We start from the raw sequence: 18949 nt of genomic DNA, 5'->3' as shown, positions 1-18949 counted from the left end.
AATTGAGGGTCTCTCCTCTCAAATGACTTTAGCTTGTGTCAAGTTGATATAAAACCAGTCAGCACACACAACATGTCACCCTGATTAAACACTTCATAACGTATGTATCAAAACATTTCATGCCCTTCTCCAAATATGCACAATTTTGTTTTTAGGTATGGTCTAAAAAAAAATAAGCTTGAATTGAACAAAACCAAAAAGATTAATGATATGGGAGCGCCTTCTGTAAGGGCAGGAGAACTTTAAAAATGTATGGATCAGCTCTGGGGAAATGACCTTGCCGGTAAAGGGCTTGACATGCAAGCCTGAGTTACTGGGTTTGAGCCCTGGAGCCCCTGTAATAGAGGTGCGATCTCAGTGCCAGGGAGTCAGAGACAGGGGCTCCCGGCCTGGCCTAGAGTCAGCCCCAGTCCCAGGAAAATAACTCTGTCTTTAAAAATAGGGAGTTACCTCCCCGGGAGTGACATCTCAGGATAGTGTCTGGTCTTCGTGCACACACACGCACCCATGTACATTTGAACATAGGCAAACATGCAAAAATCAGGGGAGGAATGAGATGGATCAACAGGCGAAAGGACTACTATACAAGCTGACAACTTGTGTTCAATCTCTGGAACATATACATGAACACACACACACACACACATGCATGCACGCACACCAATAATAACGTTTTTTATTTGTTTGAGATAAGGTCTTACTATGTACACCGGGCTAGCCTCTCTCTCACAAGATTCCACATCCCTCTGCCTTCCAAGCACCAGAATTAAAGGCCAACCAACACACAACTGAGCTTAAATGTGAATGAATGACGAGAAGCCAGCCTGGAGACCAGATAGGAGATCCTGGCTGGACTATGCCACACAATGCACGCTCTTAGCAGTACAGTGCTAAACAATTTATTTTATTTTTTAAAGATAAATTTATTACTTTTTATGTATCTGAGTACAGTGTAGCTGCCTTTAGACACACCAGAAGAGAGAATTATATGCATTATAGATGATTGTAGGCCACCATGTGGGTGCTTGGGGTTGAACTCCGGACCTCTGGAAGAACAGTCAGTGCTTTTAACCTCTGAGCCATCTCTCCAGCCTGCTAAACATTTTCATACGGTGGGCATGCAATTATAGCTGCTGGGATCCAGAAATGTGATTGACCTGCACCCTGTAAGTTCTCCTTATTGTCTGCTCAGTCATCACTCTTAAGGGACCTGTGTCCCAACTTCAGACTGCATAGATTGCATTGCCTATTTTTGAAAGTTATATAAATGGCAGCACACAGCACGAGGTCCTTTGCGTCTGGCTTTCTCTGAACATTGTATTGGAGAACTCATGCATTGCTGTTGCCCTGGGAACACTTACGCCAATCTCAGAGCTTGAGGAACAGCTGGAGGGAAATGGTGCGTGAGATGGACAGACACTGCTTGCCACCAGTGCATGCTGGGAGAGAGCGCAGCCAGACAGGGCTGTGGGTGCAGCTATCCATGACCAGGCCACGTGGCTGCTAACTTAGCACATTCACACTGGAATTGCAACCCTAACACACAGAGCCAACGTTCTGTGTCCAGATGGATAGCTAATCTGCTCTAGATAGCAGCCATCTTTGGGCCTACAAGTCTTACAATTTGTAGCCCCAACAGTCCTTTCACTGACAATTGCTCCTTATCACACATTGTTTATGTCTTTAATTTTTATTTGATTTTAGTTTTTTAAGACAAGGTTTCACTATGGCCTAGAACTCACTATGGAGAGCAGGCTGGACTTGAGCTCATAGAGGTTTACCAACACTATCTCTGGAGTGCTGGGATTACAGTCCTGTGCCAGTTAATTACTCTTTACATTTTAAATGTCCATAGACAGGTAGACATCTTTCCTTCTCCCAGGTCTCCACGAATCCACAATCTACAACTTATATGACACCACTGAGCCATTTGCGGGAAGTCTTTTCTACACCCCTCTTACTCTGACATATTTATTTTGCAACTTCTCTTATCACCTCATTTTCTAAATGCTATCTCCTAATTGGAAGAAAGTGAGGCTGGATCAGCTGCCATTATCCTGTTACCACAAAGAAAGAGGCTGGATGTGGCTGAAGCATCCCTGGGGACTCAGGGACAGAGGGAAAGAGAAAGGGAGCTTCCTTCGAGTTCCTGTCTCTCAGCCCAGCCTGAAGTCTGAGCTCAATTTCGGTTCCATGAACTGCAGGGGCTCTTTCATGCCACAGCTGACCTTACTGGTTTTCTGGGGCCCAGGGAACAAATCTTATCCAATCTATTGAGTGAGAGACCTCAGAGGTCAAGAGAGGTGGCCGATCTCTAGACTCCACAGAACTTGAGACCTGGTCCCAATGGCAGTTTGTCCATTTGCAGGTCATCATTTCTGGGTCTCATTGGCGGATGGAGAGGCCCCAGGACAGTCAGTCAAGGGGCCCAACTCTTTGTGGGAGCTTCCTTGGATGAAACGAGGCAGGAGGGGCTGGTACCTCTCTTTGGTCATCAGATGTGTGACCATCTGTGTCTGTCACTTCCGAGTCTTCTGGAAATGATGACTTCTTTAGGAAGAGCCCGCTGTGCAGAATCTGGCTGCCACAGTCAGAAGGAGAGACTGAAGAAAGTTGGACAAACTTGAGATTTCATAGGACACGAATTGTCAGAGTCTACAGATAGGGACATGTCTTGGGAAGCAGTGACACAGGACAGTCACTGCCTCTAGACAGGAAGAAGGAATTATAGTTTTTGTCCTTTTCCGTGCCCATCTTTTTTTTTTTTTTTTGGTTTTTCGAGACAGGGTTTCTCTGTATAGCTCTGGCTGTCCTGGAACTCACTTTGTAGCCCAGGCTGGCCTCGAACTCAGAAATCTGCCTGCCTCTGCCTCCTGAGTGCACCACCACGCCCGGCTCCATGCCCATCTTTTTCTCTGCCTTCATGGCTCCGCTCCTATCCGTCTGCCTGTCTGCAGGACTACTCTGCTGCCTCTACCCATTCTCCAGGTTCCCCATCTCCTCCCTCGCCCTGACGAACCTCCTTACACCAGATCTGTTGCATGTCACAGCTACTCGGCACACCAGATCTGTTGCATGTCACAGCTACTCGGCACACCTTGGCATGTTTCACAGTGTCCCCCAAGGAGGACACTTTTATGTAATTCACACAACTCTTAAACATATTTTATTTTAATTAATTACTTTTTTTTTTTCCAAAACAGGGTTTCTCTGTGTAACAGCTCTGGCTGTCTTGGATGGGACTTGTGTCATAGACTAGGCTGGTCTCAGACTCACAGAGATCTTCCTGGCTCTACCTTCCAAGTGCTAGGACGAAAGGCATGGACTGCCGGGCGTGGTGGCGCACACCTTTAATCCCAGCACTCGGAAGGCAGAGGCAGGCAGATTTCTGAGTTCAAGGCCAGCCTGGTCTACAAAGTTAGTTCCAGGACAGCCAGGGCTACACAGAGAAACCATCTCGAAAAAACAACAACAACAACAACAAAGAAAAGAAAAGCATGGACCACTACTGCCTGGCCTTATATTTTAATTTTAATTTTCTTGTTATTGATTTTATTTTATTTGTCCCTTGTGATTTTATCTGTACTGTGAGCCTCACCTAGTCTGCCACCTAGGGCACAGGAGGGAGTGAAGAGAAATGGCCAACATCACTCTTGTGTAAGTCCAGCTGAATGAACGAGTCAACAAGCCCACACTGAGGCAAGGGTGACCAACGACTAAGTGTGAGCTGCAGTCACAGGTCAGGTTGGAGATCTGAGCTGGACAGCCAGCCAGGCCAGTGCACAAGGTAGTGTCACAGTGAGTGACCTGCACATAGAGGCCACGCCTTACAGAGACACACAGAAGCGTTTACAAGGCAGAGTGGGGCTGTGGTGATCTATGGTACATATTGTCAACTTGACAGGGTCCAGAATCATCCAGAAAACAAACCTCTGGGTTGGGCCGTGATGGGTTATCTAGATTAGGTTAAGTTGGGAAGACTCACTTTTCCTGTGGGGAGCACCACTTCATAGCCTGAGGTACCAGGCTGAATGGGAGGCGATGGCAAGCTGAGCTCCAGCGATCATCTCTGTTTTCATTGCAGAGGCAATGTGACCAGCTTCCTCAAGCTCCCAGCACCCTGACTTCTAAACCATGGTGACTGTACCCTCACACTGTGAGCTAGAAGAAGCCCCTCTCTCTGTACACTGCCTTTGTCAGGGTGCTTGTCACAGCAACAAGACGAGTGACTAACACAGTGTGTTCCCATGGTAGAAACACCAGACTCCGTGTTACTTAACCTTAATCAGTCAACCAGCAATTAAATCAAAAGTAGAAAGGACACAAAGACCAAACACCCAAAACACTTCACACCCCCTCTTCAGTTCCATGTGAGAGCAACGGGAAGTCAAAATTGCAAGTTCAAAATCAAATGAGAAAAAAACAAAAACAAAAAAAAAAAACACATTGCATCAAAAGTGATGAGATCCAGTGGCTGGAGAGATGGCTCAGGGGTTAAGAGCACAGGCTGTTCTTGCAGAGGACCTGGGTCTTGCCCACAGCCATCTATAACTCCAGTTCCAGGAAACATGACACCCTCTTTTGTCCTCTGCAGACACCAGGCATGCACATGTGCATAGACATACATCCTGACACTCATACACATAAAATAGAAATAAATCTTTTTTTTTTTTAAAGTGATGCGATTCAGCTAAGATTGAATTGAAAGGAAAATGTCATTTCTGAAAAAGAAGAAAACAGGTGAATGAAAGACGAATTCAACTCATAAAGACATAAAGAGAGCAACAAGATAGATGTGAGAAAAGACGGATTGAAAACAGGCAGAAACGAATGAATTCCAGTCTTTCGCGCTGAAATAAACAAGATTAATTGAAGAGCTACGCTCCGGGCCACAGCCTCTAGAGGGCGCCACGAGGCAGCCTAAGGAGGGCCAAAGACTATACTCGGAGGAAGCCCAATTAGCACGGAGGACAGAAGAATAAGCATAAGACAGTTAATATGCATTTTAATTGCATAAATAATGCATGAGTGCATATTTACTGGAGATAGAAGTCAAATAAAAAGAATAGACAGAGCAAAATGCTGAGGCCCTCTTCTTAGGGTCTGCAGGGCCGTCATGGCAGATTGCCACAGGCTGGGTGCCTGGTGACTAGAAGCAGGGATGGAGGCCTTGGAAGGCACCCACTCTTCAGTGGCTGCCCTCCTTGGCTGTCCCTCATGCTGTTGTCTTCCTGGGCGTAAGCACCCAGGTGTCTCTGCTCACCTGCATTTCCTCTACTCGTGCTCAGTGAGATTGGACCAGGTGCCCCAATTGCCGGATTTTAATTCAGTCACATTCCCAAAAGCTTTGTCTCCAATCACAGTCCCGTTCTGAGGTGCAGGGTGGAGGTGGGCATAGGGGTGAGGCCAGAGCTTCTACTTGGAAGGTCACACACAGATCAGCTAGTGACATTGTCTTCCACTGGGATCCCCTCAACTTCTAGAATTCTTTCCAGGAGTCACGTGACTGTCCACGTCAGTGGGGCCAGCACAGTCAAACCAAGGCTAGGTGGGTTCGGTGTCACCCCTTCCTACATCTATGATCAAATCCTTCTAGGCAACACTGTTCTCTTCACTGAGCAAGCATGCTTTGATAGAGAACTGGAAAACTAGAGTACTTAAAACAATGTAATGGGGGCTGGAGAGATGGCTCAGTGGTCAAGAGCACTGACTGTTCTTCCAGAGGTCCTGAGTTCAAATTCCAGCAACCACATGGCGACTCACAACCATCTGTAACTGGATCTGATGCCCTCTTCTGACAAATAAGTGTACATGCAGACAGAGTACTTATATATATACAATAAATAAATCGAAAAAGAAAATGCCAATTTCCTTTAAAAGCAGGGTGATTTATTGAAAACTAAGCTTAAGAAAACAAATTTCAAGAATTGACAAGGCTATTAATGTCTGGGAACCAACCGGAAATAGCTGGAAGGAGCCAAGGATCCATCCAAGATGGATGATGGATGATGGATGATGGATGATGGATGATGGATGATGTCAACATTCTTTCTGATGCTCTCAAGTTATTTCAAAGGCCAATGAAGGGTGCCATGTGAGCCCGTGTTGCTGATGAGCAAGCTGAGACCCTGAAGACAATATTTTGACTGGAAGATGTAAGATTGTCTGTTAAAAGGATCACACACAGATCTGCTCTGTTCTGTAAATACGATTATACACGAGTATACAGCAATTGAGCTCTTTGGTAAAATGAGCCTTGACTAATGAGAGCCAGGGTTCTCTGTTAAGAAACAAAAGTTACAAGTAGGGCTGGTGAGATGGCTCAGCGGAGCACCGACTTCTCTTCCGAAGGTCCTGAGTTCAAATCCCAGCAACCACATGGTGGCTTACAACCGTCAGTAAGAAAAATCTGATGCCCTCTTCTGGAGTGTCTGAAGACAGCTACAGTGTAAACACATATAATAAATAAATAAATCTTTTTTTAAAAAAAGTTACAAGTAAGGAAGGTTGAGGGGTGTAGCTAAGTGGTAGAGCCCTTGCCTAGCTCTTGTGAGGCCCCAAGTTCAAAAATAGGCAAATAAGAAAGAACTAGAATGAACTCTGTGTACTGTTGAGTTGGAATCAGGAATGGTGGTAGAAAACCACGGTTTTTACTAAATAAATATACATATACGCATATACACACATAGACGGACAAACTCAGAGGCATGAATGTCCTTGTTCTGCCCACTCAGAAGTCCTACAGGCAATGACACCCAGCAACACCGGGCACATCTCGAGATTTTCTGACTGGACCTTGGCCTCTCAGGTCCCTTTGCCAGTAAAAGGAGACAGAGTTGACTGAGGAGAAGAGTAACCTGGGATGTGGTGAGGGAAGAGCCCGGTGAGCCTGGCCCGAGTTATGGCGCTCCAGAGCAGGGGAGTGTGCCAAAAGGGAAGGGCCAAAAACCTATGCGAGTATTCGGAGGCCATTTCTAGTGGCTAACGCCGGGGCCATCTCAGTACTAAAGCCAAGGCTGGATCATAATCTTGCTGTACTCTCCTCTGTACACTAATCAAATGTACGTTTGTGTTCATTGCCTGTCTCCCACCCATTAGAACATAACTTTGCACATAGCTTAGGAACTTCTCTCAAGATCCTAAAAAAAAAAAGGGTCACACTCCAAAAATTGGATCACACTCCTAGAATGGATCACACACTGGGGATTCTGGGGACTGAGCCCTCAGCATATCTTTGGGGATGGGCATCACAGATCAACTTGTATCCATAAGTAACTGCAACTCATGAAAGATTGTGTGCGTGTGTGTGTGTGGGGGGGGGACACTGTCACAGAAACTCACCAATAAGCCAGCAATGATAAAGATCTGCCCACCTCCCAGGCCTCCGGTCGCTTTGGTTCAGGGTTACCCTCTGAAAGGTCCATTCTTACTGCCTTTGGTCTCCCACCTCTGGACTTGACATTTCATAGCCTGTAGACCTTCCAATTATCTCCTGAAGTCCCCAGACAGCTCAGAGCTTCTGGAAAGAGTGAGCACAGAGCGGCTAATCCGGTGTCTGTGCTCTGAACAGGAGTGGTCTGTAGGGATAACAGGGGCAGCTGAGCATGTGCAGTGTGCACATTTGAGATCACTTACAGCTGGCAATAAACGGGAGGCTAGTGGCCCAGGGCAGCTCTGTACCACAGGAGGATTGGAGCGTTGGATTAAATGAGGAGACTCAAATCAACAGTACACATGAAGGGCCCAACCAGCCCTGCACTGAATCAGAAATACCTGCTTCCTGCCCTCAAGGCAATTATAATCTATTTAGGACGTAGACATAAAACACAGGAGAAAGAGATGGCAAAGCACTTAAACAGCAATTCCCAGTCCTGTACCTCCATTAGCTGTCAAATGAACTGCAACGGGAATGACAAACTTTACTGGAATTGTGAACGAGGAGAGGTTATTTGGTTGTAGATGCTTGCTTTCTTCCTGGGGGAAATGAAGGGTTAACAAACACTGCAGTTTGGAGAGCTCTGAGCACCTCTGGTGTTTGTGATAGCAAGAAACTCCCATTTGCTGAGCACTTACTGCAGAAGGGAGCAATTCCTGTACTTAATACTCTTGCCTCCAAGTCTCTGAGCACCCTTTTCTATATTCTGTCTTTTTTTTTTTTTTTGGTTTTTCGAGACAGGGTTTCTCTGTATAGCCCTGGCTGTCCTGGAACTCACTTTGTAGACCAGGCTGTCCTTGAACTCAGAAATCCGCCTGCCTCTGCCTCCCGAGTGCTGGGATTAAAGGTGTGGGCCACCACGCCCGGCTATATTCTTTCTTAATAACTAAAGCCAACACTTGTGAATGAGACAAGTCCCACTCTCAGAGCCTAACTGTATCAGTGGTTTATTGGTACACACAGCACGGCTTGGTTCTAGAAACCTGACTGGGGTGATGAAGGAAAGAGGAGAGGACAGACACACGGACACATGCACAGAAAGGCTGGGGTTGGATGGACCATGCTGGCTCTGATGGAGCAGCGTCAACTAGAACCCAGAATCTCAGAGTATTTACCGTGTCCAGCAGGAGAAGGAGGGGTTGGCAGGTCTTGGTGGTTAGTCTCTGCAGGGGAGCACTCTGGGGCTGTCAACATCTTGGAAGAGGAAGCTGCCAATGCCGGTGGGTCTGTGGTACCCATCCTTGTCCATAAACAACACACCCTCTGCTCCCCACAGTGTATTTCTGCTGGTATAATAAAGTCCGAATGATGGTGTAAGATGCTATGGGTGTCAACATGGGGCTGACAAACAGGAGATAAGAGGGATGAAGGAGGGTCAGTGGGGAGGGATGAGGTATAAGAATATATGCACTCCCGATTTATATGTGTATGGTTCCTTAAGATGGGGCCTTTGCAAGATAAGTAGGTCAGGAGGATGGGGCCCTCACCATGGGGTTAGTGCCCTTACAAGAAGAGATAGAGACTGACTCACTGCCTCTTTGCTTTCTATCATGTAAGGGTGCAATGAAGAGAGCCAACTTTCAACCAGACAGACACCCTCACAGGGCGCTGGATCTGTCAGCACCTTAATCTTGTCTGCCAGTGTTTCCAACTGTGAGGAATACTTGCTTATCTCTTAAGCCGTCCAGTCTGGTAACTCTTTAGTGTAGGCCCTCCACCCCCCACCCCCACCATGGCTAGACTAGCTCCCACTAGCAGTGCATGGCTTCCCAGTCACTCCATATCCTTTCTGTTTGTTGGAGCCTTTTCTTAACAGTTGTTTTGTGTTGGCTCTTAGCAGGTGGCTTTCAGAACCCTGATTTCCCCCAGGAAGTCTGTGGGGGCAGGGGTGGCATTGAAAGAAAGCCAGCCTTGATTGGGTCTGGGGGATGCGGGTGCTTCAGAGCTGAGCAGGCAAGAGCATCCCTCTGCAGCAGCTCATCCGTACCTGGGGTTTCTGCTGTAGACAGAGGCGATGGATGCTTATAGCCCCACGAGATCACTCAAGATGAGGCGTATCTTCTCGAAGGAAACCAGGGAAGGGGGCCTTGGATTCTTCAGGGGCCCCTGGTGGGAAGTCATTTTTTTCTGGCTCATAAGGCAGCCATCTGTTCTGCTGTGTTTTACTACCTCCATTCCTCAGAGGGCCAGGGGAGACAGGCCCAGGTGGGCACGCTGCAGGGGATGGATGCTCGGGGCTCCCACAGGAACCCTCAGTGCCTTTACCCTCCCAACACACTAGCCAGGTGCAGCCTTCCAAATGCAGTGACCAAAAAGAGACAGCAGAGCCACCGTCAGGGGACAGCTGAACAACTCAAGGCTCTCCCTTCTGCCGGGCCAAAAACTGGACCTGGAACAGTGTGATGGCTAACTTTGGTTAGCAAGTTGACATGCCTGGAATGAGGGATTGCTCCCATTAGACTGGCCCGTGATCATATCCGTGGGGGAATTTCCTTGATGGCCAGTTGATGGAGGAGGGCCCAGCCCAATGCGGGCAAAATTAGTCTAAAACAAACAGTCCAGGCTATGTAACAAGGATGGCTGGAAGGAAGCCTGGGAACCAACCACGGAGCAGCATTTTCCTGTGGTCCCTGCTTTGTACTCCTGCCCGAAGTCCCTGCCTTGGTTCCCCTGTAAGCCAAAACAAACCCTTTTCTCCTCAGGTTGCCTTTGGTTATGGTGTTCATCCCAACATCAGAAAGCTAACTAAGACAGACAACTCCGGAGTCTCACTGGCTGGTCTCCTTTGGGCTCCTGGGAGGTGGCAGGAGAGAAGACAGTGGAGGGAGACTGGGCACAGCTTAGGGAAGATGGATTCTTTGTTTTGTTTTGACAGGACTTCATCTAGGCTGGTTTCAAACTCCCTATGTAGCTAAGGATTGTCTAGAACCTCCAATCCCCTGTCTCCACCTCCCATGAGCTGGGATTATAGGTATACATGACCATGTCCAGTTTTATGTGGTGCTGGAGATTAAACTGAAGGCTTCATGCATGCTTGACAGGTAGGTGTTCTACCAACCAAGCTTCAGACCTAACTAACCTGTGGCTGTTGTTATCATGGGAAGACTGGTGTCGGGTGTGTGTGTGTGTGTGTGTGTGTGTCTGAAGGGTTTGAGTTCTCTCTCCAGAGTTCAGATGCTTCTCATTAACACCAAAGAATGTATAGGCACACAGAGAGAACTCTGTTTTCAAGGCAGGCACACCAGGTTGGACCTTACCCACATCTAAGTTATAGTCCCTGCTGAAGAGCAACAGAAACGCTGTTAATGCAAATTCTCTCTGTTCTGTAGCTCATCACAGCTCCAGCCAGTCAGTTACCAACACCCTCTATGGGACGAAGGTTGGCTATAGACTTCTCTGGTCTCTATTTCCTCAGGGGACACTTGGCTTTTGACCTCTTGTTACTTGGTTGGAAAAAAAAGGTCGAAGGCTTCATTTTTTCTTTTAAACATGTAGACCCATGTGTGGTGACTCATGTCTGTAACTGTAGTATTAGGAGGCCAGGGCAGGAGGATCAACGATATTCCTGGGAGCTGTAGACCAGCCTGGGCAAAAGGCAAACGGAAAAGTGAATGTGGCCAGGGAGTGGCTCATGCCTTTAATCCTAGTGCATGGGCTCAGTCCTCAATGCTTGCAGAGGGTGAGCTCCTACCGTGTGATCAAAAGTCCCCATCACAGGTTCCACTGTCAGTTTCCACCGCACAGTCCAGCCCTCACTGGTTAACAGAAACTCTTATCAGGCAAAACATCACAAGGGCTCAAAAATGACCTTCCAGGGTCCAAGAATTGCTGTGATGGCCTGGGCAAGGACTTTCCCATACATGGTCAGACTTCTGTATCCAAGGGCTCCAATGCTCATGGTTTTAACCTATTTATGATTGAGAACATCAATACAGTATGGCTATTGCCAATGGTGTTTGCCTTGTACTGAGTCTAAACAATCTAGAGATGGTTTTAAGAATAGGGGGTGATGTGTGTAGGTCATGTGAAAACCCTATGCTGTTTCATATATGGAATCTGCACAGATGCAGAGTTTGGTACCCATGGGAAGGGACATCCCTGGAATCCATCCTCCAGGGATACTGAGAGGTGAGTCTAAGCAGGTACCACTTCTGTGATGGTTAATTCTTAACATCGAGTCGATGGGATTTAGAATCACCTAGGAGACTGAGGGGGTTGTTTTCACAGAGCACCGACTGAACTGGGAGACCACCACTGGATATGGGCAATTCCATGTGCTGGGGGCCATGATGGGGGGAAAAGGGAGAGAACACGAAAATGAACCGAGTGTTGGTTAGGGTTTTATGTCTTGTTTTTTGTCAACTTGACACAGGCTAGAGTGATCAGGGAAGAGCGAACTTCAGCTGAGGAAACCGTCTCCACCAGACACGTTTATGGGGCATTTTGGTTTTTTTTGTTTGTTTTTGTTTTTTGTTTTTTGTTTTTTTTCGAGACAGGGTTTCTCTGTATAGCCCTGGCTGTCCTGGAACTCACTTTGTAGACCAGGCTGGCTTCAGAACTCAGAAATCCGCCTGCCTCTGTCTCCCAAGTGCTGGGATTAAAGGCGTGCACCACCACCGCCCGGTCGGGGCATTTTCTTGATGGATGACTGATGTGGGTTGTCCTAAGCCTGGACAGGTGATGCTGGGATGAATAAGAAATTAGCTCAGGGCTGGAGGGATGGCTCAAAGGTTAAGACTACTCTTCCAAAGGTCCGGAGTTCAATTCCCAGCAACCACATGGTGGCTCACAACCATCTGTAATGGGATATGGTGCCCTCTTCTGGTGTGTCTGACAGCTGCAGTGTACTCATAGACATAGAATAAATAAATCTTAAAAGAAAGAAAGAAAGAAAGAAATTAGCTCAGCAAGCTATGTGGAGCAAGCCACTAAGCAGATGTCTTCCCTGGTCTCTGCTTTGGTTCCAGCTTCCTAGTTCTTACCTTAGGCTCCTGCTCTGACTTCTCTTTACCATGGACTGTGATCAGAACATGTCAAATAAACCCTCTTCTCCCCAAGTTACTGTTAGTCATGGTAGTTTATCACGGCAACAGGGAGCGAACCGAGAACCAGTTTTCTCCTCGACTCTGTGTCTGGGCCCCAAGACTTGAACTGCTCAGCGTGACCATGATCATGAGCCAAACTGCACATTTCCTCCATTTAAAGCAGTTCTGCCACTTACTTGGTTCTAGTGACAATGAAAGGGACACACAGACTCTTACAGTGGGTGGGGGAGGGGTCTGCTGAGGGCTACTATGCAGGATCAGTTTCCTCATAGGCTTGAGCGTAGTCACTGTGGAGGCTTACTCACGCCCTTTATACTGGCCCTCGCTTGTTCCTCTAGTTCCCCACCCTCCTCCATACTTCCTGGGACCATCTTTCAAGTACATAACGGTCTCTTTGTCTTGGGCTCCGCTTCTGGGAAGCCCAGGGCAACACAGGTGACAACTGTATCTGCCATTTGCAGGACATGGCTGTGCCCTGGGCACTCAGGGGAATTTGACATGAGCCTTCAAGGTGTGTTGCCACCTTGCCAGGGAATGAGCTCTTCCCAGCCTCATCTGACAGGTGAGGACACAGAGGCTCAGAGATACTTGGCCCAAGGCCCAGGGTAGGCCAGTTGCTATCCAGAGCGACTCTTTTCTGAAGACCCAAGGTAGTGCTTTCAGAAGCGTAGGTTGGAGCTGGGACTGTCCTTTGCAGCCAGGGACTAACTCTTCATTGTGGTTAAGAAGACGGGGGGGGGGGATGGATAGACCACCTTTCTATTCTGTGAGGTCACACTTATACTTCATATGGTAGAAATCGCTCATATACACCATTAAGTGTTTGCTTGTTCTGAGTTAAGTCCCAGCCCGGGTGGCATTTGGAAGGATGCTGGGTCGATTCTAGCAGACACTAGCCAAACTCAGCATCCTTGGGAGTATCTGAGCCCTCTGCTCCTCTCTCCATCAAGCCCCTACCTCAGAGGCCGACCAAAAAGGGATGTGGCTAAGGTCTAGCCTTGGAGACCACAGTTGAGGCTGAACAGCCAAGACTGGCCGAGGCTAGACCAGTGGGGAGGGTGCAGTTAAAAAGTTCAGCCAGAGACATAATTAGGGAGAAGTTGAGGAGATAAGAAACATGGCATGACACCATGAATCTCTGGGACTCAGCTGACCAGAGGGGCGACACTCAGCTCTGAGATGACGGGCTGCCTTTGTTTCCTGCTCGCAGGAGTGTAGTAGCTGCCACCTTCTTGGGTCACCAGTCCCCCCCTGAATAAAGTACAACCTGAGGACTCAGTGCCTGTGCCTGCTTAATGGTACTGCTGGTGGCAGGCAACAGGAACTCCAGAATTCTGGTTCCGCTTGTACAGCGGTGACCTAATGTTGTGACCAGACAGCCTGAAGCTATGACTGCTGTCACCATTATCTTCATAGACAAGTGATGCAGGGAGGGAGTGACCTGCCCTGGGCCACAGGAAGAAGCCTGAGCCCTTCCCGCTCTTCACAGGGATGGCAAGAAGTAGGGAGGAGGAGAAGCCATGTGTCACCCCGCCACCAGCTCGTGACAGCACATCCCCCAGTCTCAGCCCATCTCTGTCATACACGGAGTAAATGGGTCTATTCCCCATGAGTTATCTGCTTGCCAGCAGCGTTATCCATCTGCTCGTTAACACAATTAACAAAAAACAACTCCAGTGAGCCTTCTGAACCCCAGCCTGGGGGCCCAACTACATAACACGGAAATGACTCTTTATTAAGTCTGATCAAAGGCTTATTGTTCGGTAGTTAGAAATCACGGTCTCTCCTCGCAGGCATGTGGCTCGTGAACAGCAGTCCGATGAGTTTTTGATTTGGGTCCAGCCAAAACCTTCCTTGCATCCATCTCTTGCTCACTTACACGGGTCTCTATGGGGACAGCTGTGGGAGCCTGCCATTTTGCTTTTGCTCTGGGCCTGTTGTATGCAGCAAGCAGCAAGCATGGAAGAGATACCTGTGGGAACAAGGCTAGGAGCCCAGACAGGACAAGGGCCTAGTGATGAACCCCAGGCCAAGTGCTGGGGAAGGGGTGGCGTGTGTGTGCACATGCATGTGTGTGTGTGTGTGTGGAGTCCACCACTCCCTTGTTGAGTCCCTCATAGCAGGGGCCAACAGGAGAGAAAAGGAGGCCAAGGTCTAGCCTTAGGGACCACAGCTCCGGCAGAGCATCTAAGACTGGCTCAGACCAGACGGTAGAACAATAAAGAGGTTCAGCTGGAATGTCGTATCATTCTATAAATATTTATTGAGGACCTACTAAGTATCAGCACCCTGTCAGACATGAAGGTCAGATGGTGAATTTAAAACCCCAGTGCCTGCTCTTAAAGTGATTCCAGGTCTCCCACCCAGTGGAGAGGTCAGTAGGGGAGGGGCCCTTCCTGGAGGACGGAGTCAAGTCCAGGTCAAGGGTGCACCTGCTGAGGAGGACTGTGGGGACAGGGTCCACCCGAGCCTAGAACAGAAACGTCTTTGTATTTTGAAACTCTCCAGAGATGTGCTGCACATCTGGAATTACAAATGGCAGGTTCAGCTGTGGCCACTGAGGCCCATCTTTCTTCTTGTCCTCAGACTCTCATGTACTGGACATTGGCACCCAAGTATAAGAAGTCCTAGGGGAAAACAAAATAAAGAGAGTCCTCAAAGCTGGGCATTGTGACATACACCTGCGGTCCTACCCCCCTGGAGACTGAGGCAGGAGGACCACCAATCTGAAGCCAGACCTTTTAAGAGAAAGAGGAGAGAGGAGGGGAGGATGGAGAGGGGATGGGGATGGAAAGACAGACAGACGGACAGAGAATATGAATCCTTTTCTCCAGAAGATACCAGCGGTGAAGAACACAAGCTCTAGTAGAGGCAAGAGTGGAGTCAGTGTCCATTTCTCACCCTGTCTGTCTGTCATTCCCAAGTTGCAGTTTCCTGACAGGCCCTCATACTGTCCCTTGTATCACCTAAATTTTGTCTCCTTGGCAGAGGACATGAATTCATGAGCTCCCAGGCCTCACTTTCTTGCTATATCTAAGTTTTCACGATCTAGAGGGGTGGCCCTCCAGGTCAGCTTGGACTCTTTCCACAGTGATTCACCACTGTCTTTGGCAGTCAAAAGGCCATCGTTAACCTCAAAATTCTAACAATCAGGATAATATATGATAAACCTTATAATCACTTCCCAGGTGGCAGACGCTGAACTGAAAGCTTGGGCTGTACCCTATGTACAGAGGAAAGACCCAGGGGCCAGCTGTGTGAATGGTCACCTAGCCTCATTCTGAGTAGTGATCAGATGGATGCCCGCCACAGGCCACAGCATCTCCAAGGGGGTCCACACATCTGCCAGCCCTTTATCTCACCTTGGACATGCTGCTTAGAGAGAGAACTAAGACTCAGGGTGCAGATGGACCACAGAATAGGTCATCACAACAGTAGTCCGGAGAGTGAAAAAGCAGATACACTTCTTGCTGTGTTGATGTCCTCATGTCAGATGGGACTGGACTCAACTACCTATCCCTAGGCGGAAGAAGCTAGATGCAAGAAGGAACTAGTTCAAGGAGTGATAACACACACACACAGAGACACACACACAGACACACACACACACACACACACACACACACACACGTGCGAGCACGCACGCGTTTGAGAGAGACCCCCGACCCATCATGCCCCTGCTAAATAAACTTCTCTTTGAACTGTCTCTGTCTCAAATAAATTCAAACAGATCAGAACTGAGAGACCCTGTAACAATCTGAGATTAAATACTGCCCGTGTCTGAAACAAACAAACAAAAAAAATAAAATAAAATAAGAAAACCTCAGGGAAAGAAAAGACAAACCAAGCTAACCCCAGAGTCCTGGAGACAAGCCCAAAGCCCAGCTGTGCTTGTGGGTGGCCATGGCCTTCACACAATTTAAAAAGACCGTATAGGTTATAGCACTTCTTTAGAATGGGTGCTCTAAGCTGCATTTGGGGTACAGCTCTTCCACTTAAGAATCGAGAAGCAAGGCCAGGCAATTGGTGCATGCCTTTAATCCCAGCACTTGGGGGGCAGAGGCAGGCAGCTTTCTGAGTTCAAGGCCAGCCTGGTCTACAGAATGAGTTCCAGGATAGCCAGGGCTACACAGAGAAACCCTGTCTCGAAAAACCTAAAAAAGACAAACAAAGAATGGAGAAGCAGACTGAGGCAGTATTAGTAGAGTGTTTCCCAGCGCGTGTGAAAGCACTGCAGAAAAATCAAACAACAAACAAACCAACCCAGGGAATCTTTACCACATGACCTGTGGCAAGGCTAGGATTTTCAAAATGAGCCTTTTAAAGCCCCAGGCTGTGTCAAACACCTCCCACCCAATGGTGACAACATGTGTGTGCTTGTATATGTAATTAATGTATTTATTATGTCTGGCATCTAGGAGAGGGGCTGTAAGATTTGTCGTACATTATCATGTTTATTAGAATTCTGAGACCAACCATGGCCATTTGACCATTAAAGACAGTGAGGGATCGCTGCGGAAGAATTGAACTTGGCCCGGTTCCCACCCCTTTAGCTAATGGAAACTCAAGAACATCAAGAAAGCGAAGCCCAGGAGCTCATGATTCTGTGTCCTTTGTCAAGGAGAGACAATTTAGATGGTACAAAGGATATTTATGAGGCTGTCAGGGAGCTGCAGCTTGTGTGTATCCGTGTGTGTGTGTGTGTGTGTGTGTGTGTGTGTGTGTGTGCATGTCAGCCCAGGTGCCCATGGAGCTGAGAGGTGTCAGAGCCTCTCAAGCTGCAGGTACATTACGGGCAGCTGTGAACCACCTATTATGAGACCTGGAAACAGTCTATGGTCCTCTGAAGGAGCAATACTTGCTCTCAGCCACTGGGCCATCTCCCACCCACCACCAACCCCGCTCATCTTCCTGTTACTTCAGAAGGACATTCAGATGGCTTCCTGGCACATTTTAATTACACTCTGTCCTCATGCGGCCTCGCGGCTGCAGGACTGAACTGGGACCGTCCTCTGAGTCGTAGCTTCCAGACCTGTCAGGCTGCCCAGCTCCCACCCCTCCCACCTTCACAGCCCCACTGGACCCACTCACCTTGTGGATCTGGAAGTCGAGGTCGTGGAGCTGAATACGCTTTGGCAGAGGGAGGGGGAAGCCCTTGGCCAGCTCAGCTGTGGGTTGACAACATCATTGAGGACATGTGTCAATGACTGACAGTGACAGATTTTTAACCAAAGGCTCAGTGCTCTATATATGCTTGGTGGAGGGTATTCCCACTCAGTGATGATCTAAGACTTGTGAGGTAGGTGTCATTACTATTCCCACTTTACAGATATGGAAACGAAGGCACAGAGTGGCCAAATAACTTGTCCTAGTTTCCAAAGCCAGAAAACGGCAGATTTGAACCCTAAAAGTCTGAGAAGGCACTTAAGCAACACTCGTGGTCTGATGGAAGAAGAGGCATGTACTGAAGAGCATAAGAGTGTAATGAGGACCAGAGGGTGGCTCTCTGGCCTCTACCACCTGCTTCCTGTTGTAGCCTGCTGATCGCCTATTACAAAGCGGGGCTTGGGTCTTACATTTATTTTACTATGGAGTTGGGCAGGTGACTGGGAAGTGTATATTCAAGGTGGCTACCTTGTCTTACTCTGACCTAATCCTGGTGGGCACTTCCAAAAGTGTCTCCTGCCCCATGAGGCGTTTACTGTGCATCAAAGACTTGTCTCAATCCCACATCCCTGTGGAGCCCCGGAAGAACTTGAAGAATGAAGTTGCTTTCAACATTCCACCCCATAGTGGCCATCAAAGCTCTGAGAAGTGACAGCCAAGGCCCACGGAGCTCTCAGGAGACCCTGGTTTCCAACTCCAGGGCAAACACTCTTTCCCCAGAAGTGGGATCAACTCCAGACCTGGAAAGGCCCAGAGCCATTCTTACCGTTGACGTCAGGGTAGAGGCTGTTGAGAAGGTAGTAGTTAAGGAATGCCTGGAACAGGTTCACCTGGGGGAGAAAAGAAGCAGGTCAGGTGACCACGCAGCCATTTTGTGCCCCAATAAGCAGTTTACCTCAGCCCCTGTGGTAATGGTAGAATTGACTACAAAGCTTTACTCTTCTAATCCCAGCACTCAGGAGGCAGAGGCAGGTGGATCTCTGTGAGTTCAAGGACAGCCTGGTCTACAAAATGAGTCCCAGGACAGCTAAGGCTACATAGTGAGGCCTGGTTACAAAACAAAACAAAACAAAGCAAAACCAACTACAAACCTCAATCTAATGAGAGCTAGCTTAAGGATGTTCTCCCCCAGAAAAACTAAACTACAGGAGACTGAGGGTTTGTTTTTTTTTTAAAGATTTATTTATTTATTATATGTAAGTACATTGTAGCTGTCTTCAGACACTCCAGAAGAGGGCATCAGATCTTGTTACGGATGGTTGTGAGCCACCATGTGGTTGCTGGGATTTGAACTCTGGACCTT

The 18949-nt window shown here is 48.0% G+C and overlaps 1 protein-coding gene across 1 annotated transcript in view; it reads right to left on the bottom strand.

The window, feature by feature from the left end:
- Positions 1-14727: 14727 nt before the first annotated feature.
- Positions 14728-18949, bottom strand: part of Lbp (lipopolysaccharide binding protein) — a 26118-nt gene continuing 21896 nt past the window's right edge. Inside the window, exons 13-15 of the mRNA XM_021194419.1 lie at positions 18413-18476; positions 17572-17648; positions 14728-15107 (exon numbers count right to left, since the gene is read on the bottom strand). Of these exons, the coding sequence (XP_021050078.1) occupies positions 15063-15107; positions 17572-17648; positions 18413-18476 (186 nt within the window). The 3' untranslated portion in view covers positions 14728-15062. The remainder of the gene's footprint in view (positions 15108-17571; positions 17649-18412; positions 18477-18949) is intronic.

The sequence above is a fragment of the Mus pahari genome, chromosome 3 (assembly GCF_900095145.1).
Source record: "Mus pahari chromosome 3, PAHARI_EIJ_v1.1, whole genome shotgun sequence".
Taxonomy (NCBI): Eukaryota; Metazoa; Chordata; class Mammalia; order Rodentia; family Muridae; genus Mus; species Mus pahari.
This window is presented reverse-complemented; position numbering and strand designations above follow the sequence as displayed.